This window comes from Pan paniscus, chromosome 16 (genome assembly GCF_029289425.2).
Source record: "Pan paniscus chromosome 16, NHGRI_mPanPan1-v2.0_pri, whole genome shotgun sequence".
Taxonomy (NCBI): domain Eukaryota; kingdom Metazoa; phylum Chordata; class Mammalia; order Primates; family Hominidae; genus Pan; species Pan paniscus.
In genome coordinates this window covers 68,554,327-68,574,740 of record NC_073265.2, presented here as the reverse complement: position 1 = coordinate 68,574,740, position 20,414 = coordinate 68,554,327, and the positions used below count along the sequence as shown (strand labels likewise).

Sequence of the window (20,414 nt, the reverse complement as noted above, 5' to 3'; positions counted from 1 at the left end):
AAATTCTATCCTATCAGTGAGTTCTCAGGCTAGAGGAATTCACAAAGCATGCACCAGACACTCACTTCAGTTCCCAAACTCCGAAGGCAAACTATTTGTAAAGTACAGTACAATAAACTAGAAAAAACTAAGTCACTCTGTGACCTCCCTTCCTGTGGGCGGCAAGCCACCCAGGTGCCGAGGCAAGAGACCGAGGGCACGAGCTGTTCCAGTATAATAAAATATATAAAATAAGAATAGTGATACTAGCTATAGATCATAGATAGGATTATATATGAATATCATTAATCATTAGTTTGTGGCAATTACTCTTTATTCCAATATTATAATAATCCTTGCTCTACAATCATAACCTAGGAAAAACCAGGCCACACAGAGATAGTTGCTGAGGGGACATAGTGAGAAGTGACCAGAAGACAAGAGTGCGAGCCTTCCCTTTATGCCTGGACAGGGCCACCAGAGGGCTCCTTGGTCTAGCGGTAATGCCAGTGTCTGGGAAGACGCCCACTGCCAAGTGGACCGTGGTCTAGCGGTAGCGTCAGTGTCAAGGAAAAACACCCGCTACTTAGCAGACTGGGAAAGGGGGTCTCCCTTGTCCCAGTGGAGTTTAGAGAAGACTCTACTCCTCCACCTCTTGTGGAGGGCCTGACATCAGTCAGGCCCACCCGCAGTTATCCGGGGACCTAACTGTCTCCCTGTGATGCTGTGCTTCAGTGGTCACACTCCTAGTCTGCTTTCATGTTCCATCCTGTGTACCTGGCCTTTTAGATAGCAGTAGCAAATTAGTGAAAGTACTAAAAGTCTCTGATATGCAGAAATAATGGCATAAGCTGTCTCTCTCTCTCCTCTCTCTCTCTGCCTCGGCTGCCAGGCAGGGAAGGGCCCCCTGTCCAGTGGACACGTGACCTTACCAATCATTGGAGATGGCTCACACTCCTTAGCCTGCCCCTTTGTCTTGTATCCAATAAATATCAGCGCAGCCTGGCATTCGGGGCCACTACCAGTCTCTGCGTCTTGGTGGTAGTGGTCCCCTGGGCCCAGCTGTCTTTTTTTTAATCTCTTTGTCTTATGTCTTTATTTCTACAATCTCTCGTCTCCGCACATAGGGAGAAAACCCATCCACCCTGTGGGGCTGGACCCTACACCTCCCCAAAACCCTTGTTTCTCTCTCACATTAAACCACTTCCAGAAGACAAAAAGGAAACCACTGCCAAACAATGGTGTTACCCTTACTTGCCTCATTGGGTATCCTTAATTCTGGGCCATTCTAGGAGCTGAACTAGACTATGTAAGGAAGAACAAAAGCTTCCCTTCTGCCTCTGCATTACAGGGCAGCAGCTTCCCTCTTTCTGGCAACAGGTCTACCTCCCAAGGCTATGGGACTCTCCTGCACACAGTGGCTGGCCCTCTCATCCAGGTCCATGTGTAAGAAGTGGTGAAATGTCACACGTAGAAAGGTGGTATGATCACTGTGTATCAGATGGAACTGATAGAGTTAGACTGGGTACACCAGCTCAAGGAGCAATAGCAAGTGAAGAACAAGCCTATTTGTCCCCCATGAGTACCTCTGTCCTGTTTTCTCAGTGACATCCTCTATCCTCTATTATTTTGGGCTACATATCATCTTTCACAACTGGAGTGTAGTCGGCATTGGACTTCTTCACTTCCCTGCATTTGGTAGGTGGGCTATACCTGCAGACATTTGATATTGAAAAAGGAACAAATGATCCTAAGAAGGGTTCCAGACATCAGGAAGTTGACTCCAAAGGGAACTTCCAAAGCCAACTGGCTTCAAAGGCCAACCACCAGAAAAGAAAGCTCAGGTGTAGGCCTCTGCACTGGGGACAATGGTCGCATTTGTGGTTGCTCCTCCTAGCTCTCCGGGGAATGCTTCCAAAGCTCACTAAAGCATGTCAGCTGTCACAGATGGAACAGGACACTAAACTGGGAAGGAAGCAGGAAAGAGGTCCATGTGGAGTCGGGCTTAACCTATGTGAACCTGTGTCAAAGCTAGCTCAAGATATGCCATTTCTAGAAGCCTCCCTAGTGCTCCCTGCCAGGCACTACCTATACAGGCAGACTTGGTAACACAAATCCGTTCTGTATTTACATCACCCTGGTGATCCCTGGAAAATCACAAAGGATTGAAGGTGGGGCTGGGGGACTCAGGATAGACACTTGTAGGATGAGGTTACAAGGATTTCAAATCATGGCTGAGTTTGAATAGCTCACACTTCCACTAATTCCTTCATTCAAACATTTACTCAATGCTTACTTTTCTTCCAGGCACTGTGCTAGGCCCAGGGAATTAAGAATCAGAGCCAGACACAGTCCTGGGTCTCAGAAAGTTCACAATTTAAAGAAAAAATTACTCAACTAGAATGCAGTATAAACAGCCAACAACAGAAGGGTATGCAGAGCGGCGGGAACACCCAGGAGAAAGATGCTGAGCCTGCCAGAGAAGATGGAGTACTTGACATGGGACACGACAAGCTGAGCCCTGATGGATGGGCAGGACGTCACCAGGCTGAGAACACATCCCAAGCAGCAGAAGCACAGGCAAAGAACTGTACAGGGCCTGGTCTGGGATCAGGGACTGACATGGTGATGGGGATGCGTGGAGAAGCAGCTGTGGGGAGGTGGAAGCTCACAGTAAAGGGCCTCGAGGTCCAAGACTTTATCGTGTGGCTCTGTGAGCAGAAGATTGGCAAGATCGGAATCTCACTTTACGAGAATCTGCCTCTGGCAGCTATGATGCAGAAAGGGATGTATGCGAACCAGTTTAGAGGCAGGGAAACCACTTAGGTGGCTGCAATTCTACTGGGAAGAGAAGATGCAGGCCTCGGTTAAAAGGGTCGCCATGTCAGGGAAGAGTGGACTGGAGGGAAATTGATGGCACTGAAATCACAGGACTTCATAACAAAGTGGATCATTCTTGAAATCAGTGGGAGGGATGGAGACACACACATAAGTGTATACATGTATGTATCATGGTCATAGGTAGTATATGTGTATATGTATGTGTGGCACACACACACATATGTATTCATATGTACACATATGCATACATGTTTGTATGTACAAATCCGCAGAGAACACTGTGGAAGGGCTCATTTGATTTTCCAGGCTATAATTCCATTCTCCAAGTTTATGTGTCACAAACTCATTCAGAAACAAAGTGTACAACTAGACTCACTTGACTGGGGACTCCTTGGACCATAGGCCCTGGCCTGGGAATTCAGCAGCACTGGTCAGCATCTCCAGCCTTCTCCCAGGACCCAGAGTCACTGGAGAGGAAGGAGGAAGGGAAAAAGAAGAGGGAGGACACAGAAATCACAGGTGTAGACACCAAGACAGAGGATGAGTCAGATATTTATGTGAAGCATCACTTTAAAGGCCTAGATCCAGTGACACAGGCCAGAAACCGGCACGGAGACTGCATGAAGAGGCCTCGGTGGCCTTTAAAGGAACAATCTCAGATCAGATCAGTGATAGCAAAGGGACCAGTTCCAAGAGGGTAACGGAGCAACAGGTGATACTCTACAGCTTTCTTGGCAACTAACACCTGCAGACGCCTTCAGGACCTTGCACAGATGCTGCAAGAGACCCCAGAGCAATACATCCCCAAGAATCATCCCCAAGAATCACAGCTACCTGGATGCTCACCCTCACCACAAAAACATGCTACTTCCCCATCCGCTGAGATCTTCAGTTAGTGCTCATCTAAAGCAAACCTGTTCAGCCTGTTACCACAAAATTTCAGTTAGGCAGTCCCTCAGCCAGCTTCCCACCCAGCAGAAAACCAACAGAACCCCTCTGTTTTCAGGGTCCTGTTTTTCCAGGCCACAAGTCCCCAGGTCTCCTCGTGTGTGACCTTCCGCCCTGCTAAGACCACCAGTCCTGGCTGGCTTCCAGTGTCCTGGAGCCTCACAGGGATTATAGTTGCCACTTCAAGGTGACAGTCGGTCTCTAGGACACCCTGACCCATCCCACCTCTGGCACCATCCCTTTCCTCCATCTCCACGCTGACATCCCATCCTGTCCCAGCCACCAGCGGATGCCGAGGTCTTCAGTCTGTAACCACTGACAAATTCCTGCAGCCCTCACCTCATCAGGCCTCCCCTGACCCAAGTATCTGCTTCTTCAAATTCTTCAAGAACTCAAAGACAGGGAAGTAGAAGCTGGCCTCAGAGCACTTAAGAAAACCTTTAATCCTTCCTAGATCACCAGGGGGGTAGCTCTTGGCCTTTGACCTCTGTCAGAAACCTTCAGCTCTGACCAGGATCTTCCCAGATTCTCAGGAAGCCTGGAAGCCCCTCGAGCTTGGCTTTCCTGAAGTCGCATTCTCCTGGCCCAGGTCCTCTCCTAGGAGCCTGGTTTTCCTGAACTCCGGCCTGAAACAAGTCCTTCGGACCTGAATCCCTGGCCTGGGCCCTGGTCACTATGGAACCTGTTCTTTCACCTAATACTTACTTTCTTGCCAGAAACCATGGCCTCTGGCTCACCACTGTGCTGCAAGAAGTCTGGGGAGAGGCGAGACAGCAGCTGCTGGGTAAAGGGGGACCCATGCCAAGCAAGATAAAAAGCCCTGGCGAGAAGAATGAAAGTTACACTCCATAAATCTCACCTGTTCTCTTCACCTAGAAGGCCAAGCTTCTACATTTTCCAGTGAAGCCTTCCTGACTCCTGGAAGAATTCATCAGTGCCTCCTCAAGACTCCTGGCGCTTCAATTACAGCTCTGACCACAGTGCCCCATAGCCAACTGGCTTGCAGGGCTGCGCTCCTTGCAGGGTGCCCAGTACCAGGCACAGAGCCATCCACTGCTGGCACAATGTGTAGACTGAGTGAATTCTGGCATAAAAGCAAGTACTCTCAAAGGCAGGCACAGATGGTTCAAGGTGGCGGGGTCAGAGAAGTGGAAGGAAACGGCTCTTTTGAGGCTAAGCAGGAGCAAAGAAGAGGTTCTAAGATATAAGAAAAGGGAAGCATAAATCACCCTTTCCTGCAACAAAATCAAACTACTGCTCAGGCTCCAGGAAAGAATGTCTCTGTTGACCTAATTCTTTAAGGCTTTTCCTACCAATTTGTTTTCTACTGGTTAAGGGGGAAGTTCTTCAGCTCAGCTTTTGGAGACTTACAGAATCTTCCCAATAGAGGCTGTCTCAACAGTGGCCAACAGAACTCTCATGAGTATTGGTTGCAAAAGATCTTACACACAATACACACCCTCGGCTGGATCTTCTAACAGAAGTCATGTTGCCAAAAGCCCAAAGATCAAACCCAGTTTTGGACAATGGAACTTTCTATGCATGGCCACTAGCCACCTGTGACTACTGAGTACCTGGAGTATTGCTATGGTGCAGATGAGGAAGTGACTTTTTAATTTAATTTTAATTAATTTAAATAGCCAAATTTAGACACTGGCTACTGTACTAAACAGTGCAGCTCTAGCCTCCAACTGCTTAGGGAAGGTGGAAGACTGGGCAAGTGAATCCACAGGCACTCGTGAGTGTGCCCAGAGCCACAGAGGAAGGGAGCCACCTTGGAGGGCGGCCCAGAAGATCATCTGGCCTCCTTGAAAGTTCAAGACACTGTGGCTTTGGTTCTGGCACACGTGCTGCTATCGATGGTTACTCCTGTCTTACAGGTTTCCCTGGGCCCTGACAGTCATTTCACAAGTATTTGGTGAGCTCCTTCCTGTGCCCTACCTTATGAACTGAAGCACTGAGGATACAAAAGTAAATCATTCAGGGTCCTAGCCCTCAGGAAGCCCCCAGCCTGCATATGAAAGGGAAGGAGGAGCTTAAATAGCAGAAGGGAAGACAGATGAAGGAGGATGGGATCAGAGAATAATGAACCTTGACAGCCATGGGCGACAGACATGACTATCCCCCCAAAATGTCACCGTTTCTCCTCCATAGTGTGGAGCTGTTGCTAAGGCTCTACTTGCCAGCCTTCCTTTCATCCAGCTTTGCCACATGACTAAGTTCTCACCCATGGGACATGAGCAGGTGATACATATTCCCACTGGGCCCGGGCTTTTAAGAAGTAGATGGGCTTTTCTCATTCTCTCTTCCTTTGGCAGCTACAGGCAGAAGACCCTGAAGCCCTAAGTGAAGACAGAAAGATGACAAGAAAGAATGAGCCTGGATTCCTGAGTCACACCATGGAGGAAAGCTCCCCACCAACCTTTTCTAGATTATGCATGAGAATAAACTTCTATTCTGTTAAGCCATTGATGTTTGGTGTTTATTTTGTTACAGCACCTTGTGTTACCTTAACTAATACACCACACAAAGTAGGACTTTGGTCTTTATGATACAGGCACACATATAAGCAGAGACACATGACACAGGTACTTCGAAAGTGGTACTGTGCAAAAGACTGAGTGGGAATGAAAGAGTAGAGACAGGAATATCAGAGGAAAGTACTGCAGGGATCTGGTTAGAGAGTGGAAAGGAAGATCGAAAGAAGAGCATGGCATCCTTTAGGACTAGGTATGAAGAAAGAGACAAAACCAACCCTGAGACTTCCAGACTGGGAGCTGGATGGATGATGACTCCCACCACCAGCCTAGACAGAGGCCAATGAAGAGGAACACGCTAGGGGGTTCAGCAGCCTTGAACTGCTAATGTTCACTCACCTGGGTGAGAGCTGTGACCCTGTTCCCCATGTCTGGGAGAATGGGAGGCTCATCGCCCACTTGAAAGTCAAAGTAGACGGTCTTGTGAGAGAAGGTGGAAAACTCATTACTGAAGCAAAACTGATAAACGCCCTTGACTTCAGCCCGGTACGTGAAGCTGTCGTACTGCTTCTTGGTTTCTCTGTAGATGGTGTTCCCCTGGGGGTCCTCCACATAGCAGTCAACATCGTAGTGGCCTCCAGTGATGACCTGAAAACCATAAAAAATTTGCTGTTATCAAAGGAGCAACCACCACTTACCAAATGCCAACCAGACACTGTGATCAGACTCTACAAACATTTCTGTCATTTCATCTTCAAAACTTTCTAAGGCAGGTGCTACGCCACTTCTCATTTTACTGAGGCTGAGCAAGGTTAAATAAATTGGCTGTGGTCACACTGCTTGAAAGTGAAAGGGCTAAGATTTGAATCTATGCCTGCCTGACTCCAAAGTTTGCTCTGCAGGGGTTCAATGAGCCTAATCCTTTCCATTTTACAGAAGAAGAAACTGAGGTTCCAAGGTTAAGTAAATTCCCTAAGGTTACACAAGAGAAAGTGGTGAGATGAGATCTGCCTTGAGAACTTTTGGTTCCAGTGCCCAAACATTTACCTATTCCACTATTCTGAAGCATGAATGAACATACCCCAGGATAACTGCTCTTCATGAGATGGTGCTGATAAAGCTTCCCGAAATCAAGAGCAAGATGAGGAGGGATGCCCAAGAAACTATTCCAATGCAACTAGATGCCACCGATTCTTTATCTTTGTTCAATACTTAACACAAGACACGCAGCAAATCACTGATTTAGGGCACTGCCACTCATTAGCCATGTGACCCTAGACAAGTTACTTTACTCTCTGAGGATATGTCTTTATCCATGAAGTGAGGAGTCAATAAGTTATCACACCTAAAGTGTTTAGCACAGTGTCCAACATAAATTTAGCAAGGGCCCCAAAAGTGCCAGCCAATTACTGGACAATCGTCAGACTGCAAACTAACCCCCTGGGGTTGCAGTGGAGATGCGGGATCTGATTTGGGGGCCACCCTAGAGCATGCATGCTGCACCTCCTGCTTCTCCGTTCCAATAACAGACAGGTGTTCCCCCTCCCCCCACCAGCAAGGGTCATTCTTGGCTTGCTGAATGGGTCAAGTAGCTATTAACAATATATTATTAATGACTGAATGCAAGGAGAAGAAAAATATTGATCGAAGTATTCATGGAATTTCTGAGTGTCAGCGGTGGAAGAGTCCTTGGGAATCATTTAGTTCAAACTCTCCTTGTAACATAAGAAAAATAAGACCCACATAAGGCAAAATCTCACAGGTAGGCAATGGCTATAACCAAGATCCATCAAAGGACAAGGTCAATGGCCTCCATCTGCTTCCAAATTTAAATGGCCTCTTTGTCCGGACAAAAGTTACCAGTCCTGCTCAGCAAGCTTTGCAAAAAGCAGTGAGTATCCTGTTGCTAAGTGTGTTTAAACCCAGGCTGGACACACTTTGACACGGGATTTCCGCCCTGGCAGTGACCAGATGACATCTGAGGTCCCTGCAACCACAGAATTATCATTCTTTTTGTCATTGCACCTAGGTTGCCCATGTTAACCCAGTCACAATTTGCATGTTGTCCACAAAGACCTGAAAGTGGACAAATCAGTGACTGAGACTACCACATAGAAGTTGTCTCCAAGCGTAAGCTTCCTTCAGTGCCTCTAACCACAGAGGAGCTGGTCAAATAGCTTGCCCCCATTCCTGCTGCCCGTGGCCCCTCATTTCTGAAGTGCCTATCAGCATGCGTCCACAAGCAGATAGCTGTCTGAGTATGATGCCCACTTGGCCCCCAACCCTAGACCTGCTCACTAAATATCGGGGCAGACTACTCACTCAAGACCTGCTCCTGTCACCTGTGGGCCACGGGATCTCTCAAAGGAGACAGGAATACAGGAACTGAGCTTTTCTAAGCCATATGGCAAGAGCCAAGTCTTGCAGCCACACCGCTCCTTGTAAACACCGCCAGGCCTCAATGGCTGCACTGATCCCTCCTTTCCAAAGTGCCCATTCTCACTTCTGCTGCCCTCGCCTCACTCCAACTTTAAACGCTGGAGAGGGGAGGAATAAACTAAAACTATGAACCCACTTCCTCTTACTGCCATTTTTCAGTACTCGAAGGCACAAGGCGGTCCAAGAGACTGGGGTTAGAGAGCCTGTGTGCAGCCGATCAGAACTGCCGTTGGTTAGTGTCTCGGGGGCCTGCGGATATCTCTTTGGCCAGCTCCCCAGGCTGCGGGATCCGCCCTGGCGTCCCCATCCCGGGCTCGCACCTGTGGCGCTGACTACCTCCTCGCTGGCCAGGCTCGTCTCGGGTGGGCCCTGATGACCCAAACCTTCCTCCTCACGGGGAAGTCAACTGGTCTCCAGGGACTCCCACCCCATGCAGCCTCCCTGTAGCCTGTGGCTAATTCGAGCGCCTCCAGTCAGGGGCGAGCCAGTGTCCAGGTGAGACCTGGGAGTGGAGGGAGAAGGGAGCGCTGCCGGGCGCCCGGCCTCACCTGGTAATCCAGGGAGAACTTCACGCCCTGCTCCACCTCCTCGTGGAAGCACTGCTTGGCGTTGTCCGGCAGCTCGAAGGTGAGCTCGGCCCCGCGGGGCTGCTCGGCCCGGAGCAGGAGCAGCAGCAGAAGCAGCACGGAGGCGGAGCGCGGGACAGTGCTGCCCATGATGCTCTCGGTCCCGTCTCGAGGGCCGCGGCTCGGGCGCTGCGCCCCCGGCGGGCTGGGGCGGCGACTACCAGGTCCTAGGAGGATGTAAAGGGATAGACGTGGCACGAGCGGAACTCTGCGCTTCCGGGAGGGCCGGCGGCGCAGTGCGCAGCCGCGCGCTCAAAGTGGGCCCGGGCCCCTTCCGCCCGCTGCGCGTGCGCGCTGGCCGCGCTGGGCCAGGGGACACGCCCCCCCCCCCACGACTCTCCCGGCTCGGAGGGTGGGTCTCCCCGGAGGGGAGGTGGGGCTCCACCTAGCGCGCCCCTACCCAGAAGAGGGAGAAGCCCTACCCGCTGTTCTGCGCGCTCCCGGACCCGCAGGGCTGAGCATCCCCCCAGGTCGACCCAGGTCCACCCTCCAGCTGCTGCAGCAGGAAGCACGTGGGATTTTACTCCCTCTATAAGGCTCCGCTTTTGACAGGCTCTGTAACTTCAGTCTCACACTTCCCTCGAGAACCAGTCTCCTTGTTTTGAAATGGGTGTGCCCAAACCTAACATCCACAGTAGTTAGGGAGCTAGGTGAAAGATAAGGGAACGCTGGGAACCCGATTAACACTCCTTTCTTCATTCCCATACCCTTCCCAAGGTGAAAGAGTGTGCGAAGGGGGTGGGGGGTGGGGAGAGTAAGTAAAGACCCATCATTATACCTGCTCTGGGAAAAACACGAGCGTGCTCACACACAAACGATCTCATGAAAATCCAAGTAAAGTCTCGCAGCGACTTCAGGTATATTTTGGCTGTCAGGCTCGTTGAAAATTATTTTTGCACAGAACTGTCATTTTTGCACTTTGACTTCTTAAAAGCTCTGAAAGCAGATAAATTGGTTTACTGTCTTACCCATGACCACTGACTTAAGTTTCTTTTGTATAATCGTAACTATAGGTATAGTTTTATATTCACTGTGATCCAATAAACAAAGAGAAAAGACACAGATTGTGATGTCGATACTCAATAAATAACTTATTCAGGAGAGCATTACTAGACGTGGTATATCTTGACTTCAGGAAAGAATGTTACTGCCCATATAGATTTCCGCTGGCCACATTCACTATGGATGAACACGCTAATGTGTGAAAGCAATCTGTAGGCTTGGAAATAACATGCATGCATAACATAGTTAATAATATTGACTGGCTCAGTGACAGGCATGGAAGAGGTGTTTAGTAGTGTCCCTTAAGCTTCCTTCCCTGGCACTGTCCTATTTCACGTTTTTTTTTTTTTTTTAGGAACTGATAGAAAACATGGAAGTAATAATCATCTGATCTAGATGAACTTAGTGGAGAAATAAATGACAGATATAAAACCACGATTGGCCGGGAGTGGTGGCTCACGCCTGTAATCCCAGCACTTTGGGAGGCTGAGGCGGGTGGATCACGAGGTCAAGAGATCGAGATCACCCTGGCCAATGTGGTGAAACCCTTCTCGACTAAAAATACAAAAATTAGCTGGGGGTGGTGGTGCGTGCCTGTAGTCCCAGCTACTCGGGAGGCTGAGGCAGGGAGGCAGGGGTATTGCTTGAACCTGGGAGGTGGAGGTTGCAACCTGGCGACAGAGCAAGACTGCGTCTCAAAAAAACAAAACAAACAAACAAAAAAAACACGATTGCCCTGGCACAGGTGGAGTGTGCTCTGCTAAGACTAACAAAAAGAAATTTTGTGCTGGGCACCATAGCTCATGCCTGTATCCCAGTATTTGGGGAGGCTGAGGCAGGAGGATTGCTTGAAGCCAGGAGTTCGAATCTAGCCTGGGCAACATAGTGAAACCTCGTTTCTACAAAAACAAACAAACAAAAATTAACCAGGCATGGTGGTGTGGGTCTGTAGTCCCAGCTACTTGGGATGCTGAGGTGGGAGGATTGCTTGACACCAGGTGTCTGAGGCTACAGTGAACTGTGATTGCACTACTGCACTCCAGCATGGACGACAAAGGGAGACCCCATCTCTAAAAATCAAAATAAATTCCTCCGGATTAAATGTTAAGTCTTACATTTAAGTTCCAAGAAAACACCTGCATAAGTTCAGGGGAGGAGCTGACATTGAAGTAGCTCAAGTCAGAGCATGCAGGCTGTTGGCTGGGACACCTCAGTTCTCCTCCAAGCATCCTCTTACATCTAATAGGCTAGATTACTTCCTTATATGGCAGGTTCAGGGCAGCATCCCAAGAGGAACTAGGCAGGAGGAGCAAGGTCCCTGAGACCTAAGCTTCAGACCTTTTCCTATGACTTTCTCCACATTCTGTTGACCAAAGCAAGTTCAAAGGCCAGCCCAGATTCAAGGAGGTGGAAAAATGGAATCTACCTCTGGATTTGAGGAGTTGCAAAGTCACATTGCAAAGGAGGGTCATACTGGGATGGAAGGAATTATGGCTGTTAAGCCATCTTCTATAGTATCCAGACTCACTCAGCTTGTCAATGGCTAAGCCAGAAAGTGAACCCAGATCTGCTTAATTCTGAAGACTACCAGCTTCCCACTAAACACACTGCCTCTACCCATACCTCAGGGAACACTTGTCCTACATGTTCCATAGGGCAAACCTTGGACCAAAGCATGAATCTGACACTGAGGCACATTTCAGCTCACACAATAAATGATTTTCTGGAACCAGAGATTTCCAAAAATAGAATGGACAAGGATAGTACATTTTTCATACCCGAAAATATTCGAACAGATGCAGGTGAACAACCAACCACTTAGCAACAACAGAGATGATTCATGAGCCTGGGTGACAGATTATCGTGGTGTATGACCTCTACGGTTCCTTCCAACCTTGATATTGCATGATATATGGCAAATATTGCGTGATATATGGTACTAAAGGTAGGATAACTTGAAAGAAAAACCAAAAATGTTTTCTATCCACTTTAGTCCTGGGGTGACTTCTGTGAAGTCCTTTTAAAACAGTAAATAAAAGAAACACACACATAAAAATAGTAAATAATAAATATTAAAACAGTAAATAAAAATGAGGATCTTAACAGATGCAGGAAAAAAAGCATGTGACAAATTCAACATCCATTCATGATAAAAACTCTTAGCAAAACAAATAATAGACAACTTCCTTAATGCCATAAAATGTAACAAATTTAGAGCAGACATCATGATTAATGATAAACATGTCTTTTCCTTCAAATGTGGGAATAAGACATAAATGCCTGCTATCACAACTGCTATTTAACATTGTCCCAGAAATTCTAGCAGGAAAGGTTAGGCAAGAAAAAGAAATAAAAGGACAAGAATTGGATATATAAACACCCAAATAGTGCTTATATCTAAGGGGAAGGAGAATGCAGAAGTCCAGAAGTGGCACCCAAGAGAGACTCATGAATGTTCACATTCTGACTTTCATTAACTGAACATTTATGTTTTACTTCTCTAAGTATGTACAGATGCTCCTCGGCTTACAATGGGGTTATGTCTGAATAAACCTATCATGAATTGAAAACATCGTAAGTTACGTGTGTTATGATGAGATGGGCAGTATAAGGTGGACCCATCTATGCCCTAAAGCAGAACTTTATCATTGCTTCATGCAACAGGAGCACTCCCTAGCATGCTATTAGTATGTTGAAACAAAATCAAAGTTTATCCATGCCTCATGCAGGTAATTGATGGTGAAGGAAAAAAGCAATACAATCACTGTGTGGATTGACTAAAGCAAATGGAAACTTTGCAAACCGCTTAATGTTGCCATGGAGCTATAACCAATACCAGATTTTCCCTGAACAAACCAGTCAGAGACAGGTGACACACACTGCCCTCCTGAGACTCACAAACTTCCCCAGAACAACTGTTTTTGTGGCTGTCAAGCATTTAACTATCCTTCCTATGGGGAAATCCCAAACTAGGTGAGAAACCAGCCTCCCTCTCATCACAGAGCAAAAGAGGGGCAGATAGTCCCTCTCCCTCTGCTCCCAGGTCCCAAGGTATGTGGGCATGGGACCCAGGCTCTGCCAACTGGGTGCCCTTGTATCTGACTCGGCGGGGGTTGTCTAGAGAGGTAGAAGCAGAGAGTATAATGGTGGTTACCAGGGGCTAGGGGGTGGGGGGCTTGGGGAAATGGCCAATGATTACAAAATTTCAGTTAGATAAGAGGAATAAATTCAAGAGATCTATTGTACAACATGGCATCTATGGTTAATAATGTAGTCTATACTTGAAAATCACTGAGAGTACCTTTTAAGTGTTCTTGCCACAAAAAAATGATATATGCAGTAATATATATGTTAATTACCTCAATGTAGCCTTTCTACAATGTATGCATATTTTAAAACATTATGTTGTATACTTCAAATATACATAATTTTTATGTGAATTAAACAAACAAATTTAAATTTGAAAAAGAAGAAGAATGCTTCAATCTTTAAGCTTTGGACAGGAAAATATTGTGACTAAATGACTACAGAATGATCTTTAAAAATTGAAAAGCTTTTTGCAATTCACACATTATGTTGGATTCATGGAAATGACTCATATTCTCCCTTGAGTGTGAGGTAAAGAAACATTAATATCTTAAATATAGGAAGAGAATAATCCATGTGCCCACTCACCATGCATGAATTATATTTTCCTTGTGCTAAAAATTCAAACTTCTTCTTACCCCATTGGGTCTTTGTTTCTATATAAATAAGTATAATTTCTTCTGCTCTTAAAAAGAGAAAAAGAAAAAAAATCATATAACTTATTATCTTTGCTATAACATGGTGGAATGGAAAGAAAATGAAATTCAAGACCCAAAACCCTGGCATTAATGTTTTGACATTCTGTCCTTGTCTGGGAGTCCACGTCTGAAACTTTAAAATAGAGGTTGAGGTTGGGGATTGGGTGAGTTGATACCAAAGGTTTTCTTCTTCCAATTATTAAGACTTTTAATAATTTCAAACAGTGATCTTGGGCTTCTTTTCTTCAATTTAAAAGAAAAACATAAAGAAAATAAGAAAAATTAAGGGAGGAAGGGAAGAAGGGAGGGAGAAAGAATGGAAGGGAGGAAGGGAAGGCAAGGAAAGGAAGAGTAGCCTCATACGGTCTATGTATTAGTGAGGATAAGATATTCTGCAGTAAAAATCAACCCCCAGATTAAAGAGAGAGCTGTTTTCCTTTCTCTTTCTTTCTCTTTCTTTTCTCTATTAAACCTCCACTCCTAAACTCCTAAACTCCTAAAAAAAAAAAAAAATCAACCCCCAAATATCAGGACTCAGCAAAAGTTTATTTCTTATCCCTTCTATGTTTTTCACAGGTTCAAAGGCAGAGATCTCTTCCATGTAGTCCTTCAGGGAACCTGACTGACAGAGATCCCCATAATCTTGAAATTGTTGCACCTGAAACACACTTCTCCTCCGCCACAGCAACAGGGGAAGAGAATGTGAGAAGATCTCTTATCAGCAATTACATGCATCAGCTTAGAAGAGACACACACATTGCTTTCACTTGTAACCTATCATCTTAAATTGATCTCATGGCCCTGCTAAATCCCAAGGTGAATGAGATTTGTCTTCCATGTGTCCAGAAGGAGAGGAAAACTGAATGGTGGTGAATACTGGTTCTGTTTGCCACATCGCAGTAAAATGAGTAATAATAAAGACATAAAAAAGACTTGCAGTTTCTGGTAAAGACAAGTTAGATTATTTGAACATAAATTTCCCCTAAAAACAACTAAAAATACAACTTTAAAAATGTTTTCTGGGAGGCATCAAAAAGCTGGCAAGGGAGTAAAGAATTACCCCGCCAAAATTGAAGGGAAAACAATAATCTAGAAAGAGAAGCATTCTCAAAAGTTACTTTTCCCATGAGGGCATTGGCCAATCCTGAACATTTTTGAATTTTCATTTTTTACAGTCTCACAGGGAGAGTGGACAAAAACCAGAGCCTTAAGGAAGTTGAGGGCTCATCATTTCACTTTCGTGCTCAGAAACTGTTACCATCACTTGCTACATTAAATTCAAACTCCTGCCTTCACAGAAACAGCACATCCTCTCTCATCCTGACCATTTCAACTCATCCCAACCATCATCTCTATTCTACAAGGTCCAGTCTCCATTTGGGCCCCACATGCTATGGCAACCATGGTCATCTCCAACTCCGTGGCTGTGCTTGTGTTATTTATATGTCCAGAAGGATCTGCCAGATCCATTTGGGAACCCCATCCCACTCACACTCTCTACAAAACCTCTCTCTCCTAGAGCCTATGATGCCCTCCCCTCTACCTTTATATAATCATTCTTTGATTCTTCCTACTGTTTCAGGGGAATTCCTTATGGTACTTTGGTAAAAATTGAGGTTTGACATACAATACCTTGCATATATTTAAAGTGTACAATTACGTAAGTTTTCACATACACCTGTGCAGCCATCATCTCAAGCATGAAATAAACAAATCTATTTCCCACTAAGGCTTTCTCGTTCTTTTGTAATTCCTTCTTCTGTTGCTCTGCATCCTTGTCCTCTGTTCCTGAAACCATTGATCAGCTTTCTATCACTATACAATAGTTAGCATGTTCTAGAATTCTGCATAAATGGAATCATAAAATAGCACTTTTTTAGTATGACTCTTTAATCTTTGCATAGTTATTTTAAGATTCATCCATGTTGTAGCAGATGCCAAAATTCATTCCTTTTTATTGCTGAGTAAAATTCCATTGTCCATATATGTATGAGTTTACTTCTGGTCTCTCTAATCTATTCATTGATCTGTTTGTCTATCTTTATGTCAATACCATACTGTCTTGATTACTGTAGCTTTATAATAAATCTTGAAATCATGTAGAGCTAGTCCTCCAACTTCATTCTTTTTTAAAGCTGTAGTGGCTATTGTAGGTCCTTTGCATTTCCAAGTGAATTTTATAATCAATTTTTTAATTTATAGAAAAATACCTGCATAAATAAAACAAACATATATATGTACAACTGGTTTTTCATAAAGGCACAAAAGACAACTCATTCAACAAATAGTGCCAGCAAAATTAGATATATATATGCAAAAAAGATGAACTTGGACCAATATCTCACACCACATACAAAAATCAATCCAAATGGATCATAGACCTAAATGTAAAACCAAAAGATATAAAGCTTTTAGAAGAAAAATTGACAACATATTTATGACCTTGAATTAGGCAAATATTTCTTAGATAAGACACCAAAAACACAATCTGTGTAAAAGAACAAATTGATAAATTAGATTTTTAAAAATTCAAAATTTTTGCTTTTTAAAATATTATCTTAAGAGAATAAAAGGACAAACCACAAACTGGAACAAAATCTTTGCAAAGCATACACTGTTAAAGGATGATCCAAAAGATATAATGAACGCCCAAAACTCAACAATAAAAACAAATAGCATAATTGTTTAAATGAGCAAAAGATTTGAACAGACACTTCCTCAAAGATATATGGATATCAAGAAGCACATGAAAAGATGCTCAACATTATTAGTCATTAAAGAAATCAAAATTAAAATCATAATGAGATACTACTACACACCTAGAAGAATAGTTCAAATTAAAATGACTATAGCAAGTGCTGGTAAAGATATGAAGGAACTGGAACTCTCATACACTGCTGGTAGGAATGTAAAATGATACAATCATTTTGGAAAACAATTTTGTAGTTTCTTAAAAATTAAATATATATCTACCATTTGATTCAACCATCCCACTCCTAAGTGTTTACAAAATAAAAAAAAGGAAGCATGTATCTGTTCAGAAACTTGTATATGAATTGTAGCAGCTTTATTTGTAAAATCCCCAAACTGGAAACAACCCAACTGATCATCAGAAAGTGAGTGGATAAACAAATTGTATTACAATGTAATACTGCTCAGCAATAAAAAGGAATGAACTAGGGATACATGAAACCACATGGGTGAATCTCTAAATGATTATGGTAAGTGAAAGGGCCAGATGCAACAGAGTACATGCTATAGATTTTCACTTATATAAGACTCTAGAAAATGCAAGTTAACATGAAGTGACAAGAAGCAAATCAGTAGGTGCTGGGGATAAGATTCAAAGGGGATGTGCAGACTTTTGGTGGCAATGAAAATGTTCATTATCAGTGAGAACACATGGACGCAGAGAGGGGAACAACACACACCAGGGCCTGTTGGGGGGTAGGGGATGAGGGGAGTGAATTTAGAGGATGGGTCAATAGGCGCAGCAAACCACACTGGCACATGTATACCTATGTAACAAACCTCCATGTTCCGCACATGTATCCCAAAACTTAAAGTAAAATAAATTTGAAAGAAAAAGAAAAATATGAAAATGTTCATTATCTTAATTGTGATGATGGTTCACAGTGTATACATATGTCAAAAGGATCAAATTGTACATTATATTCACATTATTGTATGTCAATTATACCTCAACAATGCTGCTCAAAATAATATGTAAATAATTTTATTCCAAAACACGTATTAATTTAGAAACAATGGATAATTTCTTAGAATAATGTATCCCTCCAAATCTGACTCAAGAAGAAATATAACACCCGAATAGCTAGGAGTGGTAGATGCTGTTTGGGTGCCCTGTACAGATTCCCTTTACCAGATAGCTCACTCATCCCCAGCTGCTCTGTTAACTGCTAAGTTTTTACAGCTTCCCCCTTCTCCCAAGAATTACCCTAAATCTGGGTCAGAAAAAAATAGCATCTGCTCCTCAGCCCACAGTCTATGACTGACTAAAGCAAGAATAAAAATGGGAGCCCCCTTGCACTAAAGAAGGACAATTCTGCAGCGAGATGCATTCTCTCTACACTCCTCCTCTGGGAATCCAGCCAAAGCTAGACCTTACCTGAGATCACCTCTTTCTGGGCCTTTCCCTCTTCTCAATCCTGCTTCCCTACCTTCCTTAGAGGTTTTTCCTGAAGATCACTCCCTCAATACAACACAGCAGCCCAAATCACTGTCCCAGGTGTTGGTTTACCAAACCCAACTTAACCCCTATAACCATTAAGTAAATACAATTAGTATTTAAAATCGGAAGCTCAGGTACTTGATAAAAGAGAGGGCTCTGGACATAGATTGCCAGACTGGGGAGTTCCAATCCCAGACTACCACTTCCCAGCTCTATGACCTTGGGCGGGTCATTTAATCTCCCTAAGCCTTGGTTTCCTCATTTGTGAATGAAGACAATAATCATACCTACACACTATGAACATGTATGTATGAAGGTGTATGGATGAATGCACACACACACACACACACACACACACTCCCCCACCTGGTCCAGATGGTTTTACCAGCAAGATCTACTTACAAGAAAAACCTGTGCGTACGCAATCAAGAAACATTTCATTCCAAACTTAAACTTTTTGAGAGAATATAAAATGAGGGATCACCCCCCAGTTCATTTTATGAGACTGGTATAAACCTGATATCAAGTCAGACAATGAATATGAAATGGCAAAACTCTAGGCTAATCTCATTTATAAGCACAAATCCAAAAAATCATAATCAAAAGATTAGTTTTGCTTTATTCATTTTGGTTTTGTGCGTATAAGGGCCAAATTTCATTTTTGTTTCATATGGAAAACAAATTGTCTCATCACCATTTATTGACCTGCAGTGCCACCTCTATCATATCTAAATTTTCCACCTATTCAAGGTCGTGTTCTAGCCCTCTGTTCTGTTTTTGTGGGTCAGTTTATCTATTCCTGCGTCTTATCACAGTATTTTAATTACTGTAACTTTTTAAATCTTGTCATCTAGTACCATCATCTTCCAAATATCGTTACTATTCTTCAAAATTGTCTCAGCTATTTTCAGTTCTTTGCTCTTCTGTATGAATTATAGAATCATTTGTCATTTTTAATGAAAAATCTCGTGGATATTTTCATTGTAATCACATTAGAGGAAACCAAGTTATGCTATCCCAGCAATATCTGATGGTGTGGGAAAAAGTATCATATTCACAATAATGCTTGCTACCTAGTAATAGGATGAAAAAGAAATGTATATGATCTCTATGAAGAAAACTAAACACTTTAATGAGGGATTAAAAAATGAAGATGAACTTTTTAGAGTAACAATTTCTGTTTCTGGATTGGAAGATTTGATCTTTTAAAAATGTTAATTAGTACCAAATAACTAAATGATATCATAGAATCCCAATTATAATCCCAGTACAATTTTAATACTTAATAAAATGATTTTAAGAAATAATTTGTCCAGTGAAGAGAATTGAGAATGGACTTGACCCACAATTTGTGAAAGCAAATTGAAACTCTACAATAATTTAAATGATGTGCTGTGATGCTGGTACAGAAAGGAAAATACATCAATGGAATGTCACAGAATGAAACAGAGTGGGATGGGTGAGTTCAATAATTTTAAAATAAAGAATTTAGCATATGATATCATATTATAAAGATGGCATTTCAAATCAGTGAGTGATATAAGGATGCTTTTGGCTTTAAGTAAACTAAAAACCAACTACAGCTATATTAAATGATACAAGAATATATTATCTCACATAACAGGAAGCTCAGAGGTGGTGTGGGCTCCAGGCATTACATCATCAGGATCCCTTTCTCTGCTCTCCTCTTGGCTCTGCTTTCCTTTTCTTTATCCTTAGACTCTATTCTCCTATTGTTACAAGAAGATTGTCAAACCAAACTGCCGAACAAACAAGCAAATAAACAAATAACGTGTCTGTTTGGTCGTGTCCAGTAAAAGGGTGTCCTTCAGTCATGGGATGAATGTCCTTTTGTTCCCTCAATTGGCCTGACTTAGATCCTGTACCCATCTCTGGATCCAAGGCATTGATAAGGGGAAAGCCATGTGCTGACTGGCTTATACTGGAGCCCTTAACCAATCACTGGTAAGGAGAATGGAATTGCCATGACTAATTTGGAACAATCATGACTTCTCTTTGAGCTGAGGATGGGATCGACTTCCCTTGAGTCAAAAAGGCTGCAAAGATAGAGGGTGGCTACATGAACAAAGTCAGGATCTGATAGGAAGGAGAAGGAGGAATCAAA

The 20,414-nt window shown here is 43.7% G+C and overlaps 1 protein-coding gene across 2 annotated transcripts in view; it reads right to left on the bottom strand.

Moving 5' to 3' along the window:
- The window catches only part of TMED3 (transmembrane p24 trafficking protein 3), a 75,847-nt gene extending 66,266 nt beyond the window's left edge, over positions 1 to 9,581 (bottom strand). Inside the window, exons 1-2 of one of the 2 annotated variants that reach the window (XM_003810720.5) lie at positions 9,233 to 9,581; positions 6,645 to 6,893 (exon numbers count right to left, since the gene is read on the bottom strand). In XM_003810720.5, coding sequence (XP_003810768.1) covers positions 6,645 to 6,893; positions 9,233 to 9,400 — 417 coding nt within the window. In that variant the 5' untranslated portion in view covers positions 9,401 to 9,581. The remainder of the gene's footprint in view (positions 1 to 6,644; positions 6,894 to 9,232) is intronic. The other variant, XM_057299941.2, reaches the window with a different exon arrangement.
- Between the last annotated feature and the right edge of the window lie 10,833 nt (positions 9,582 to 20,414).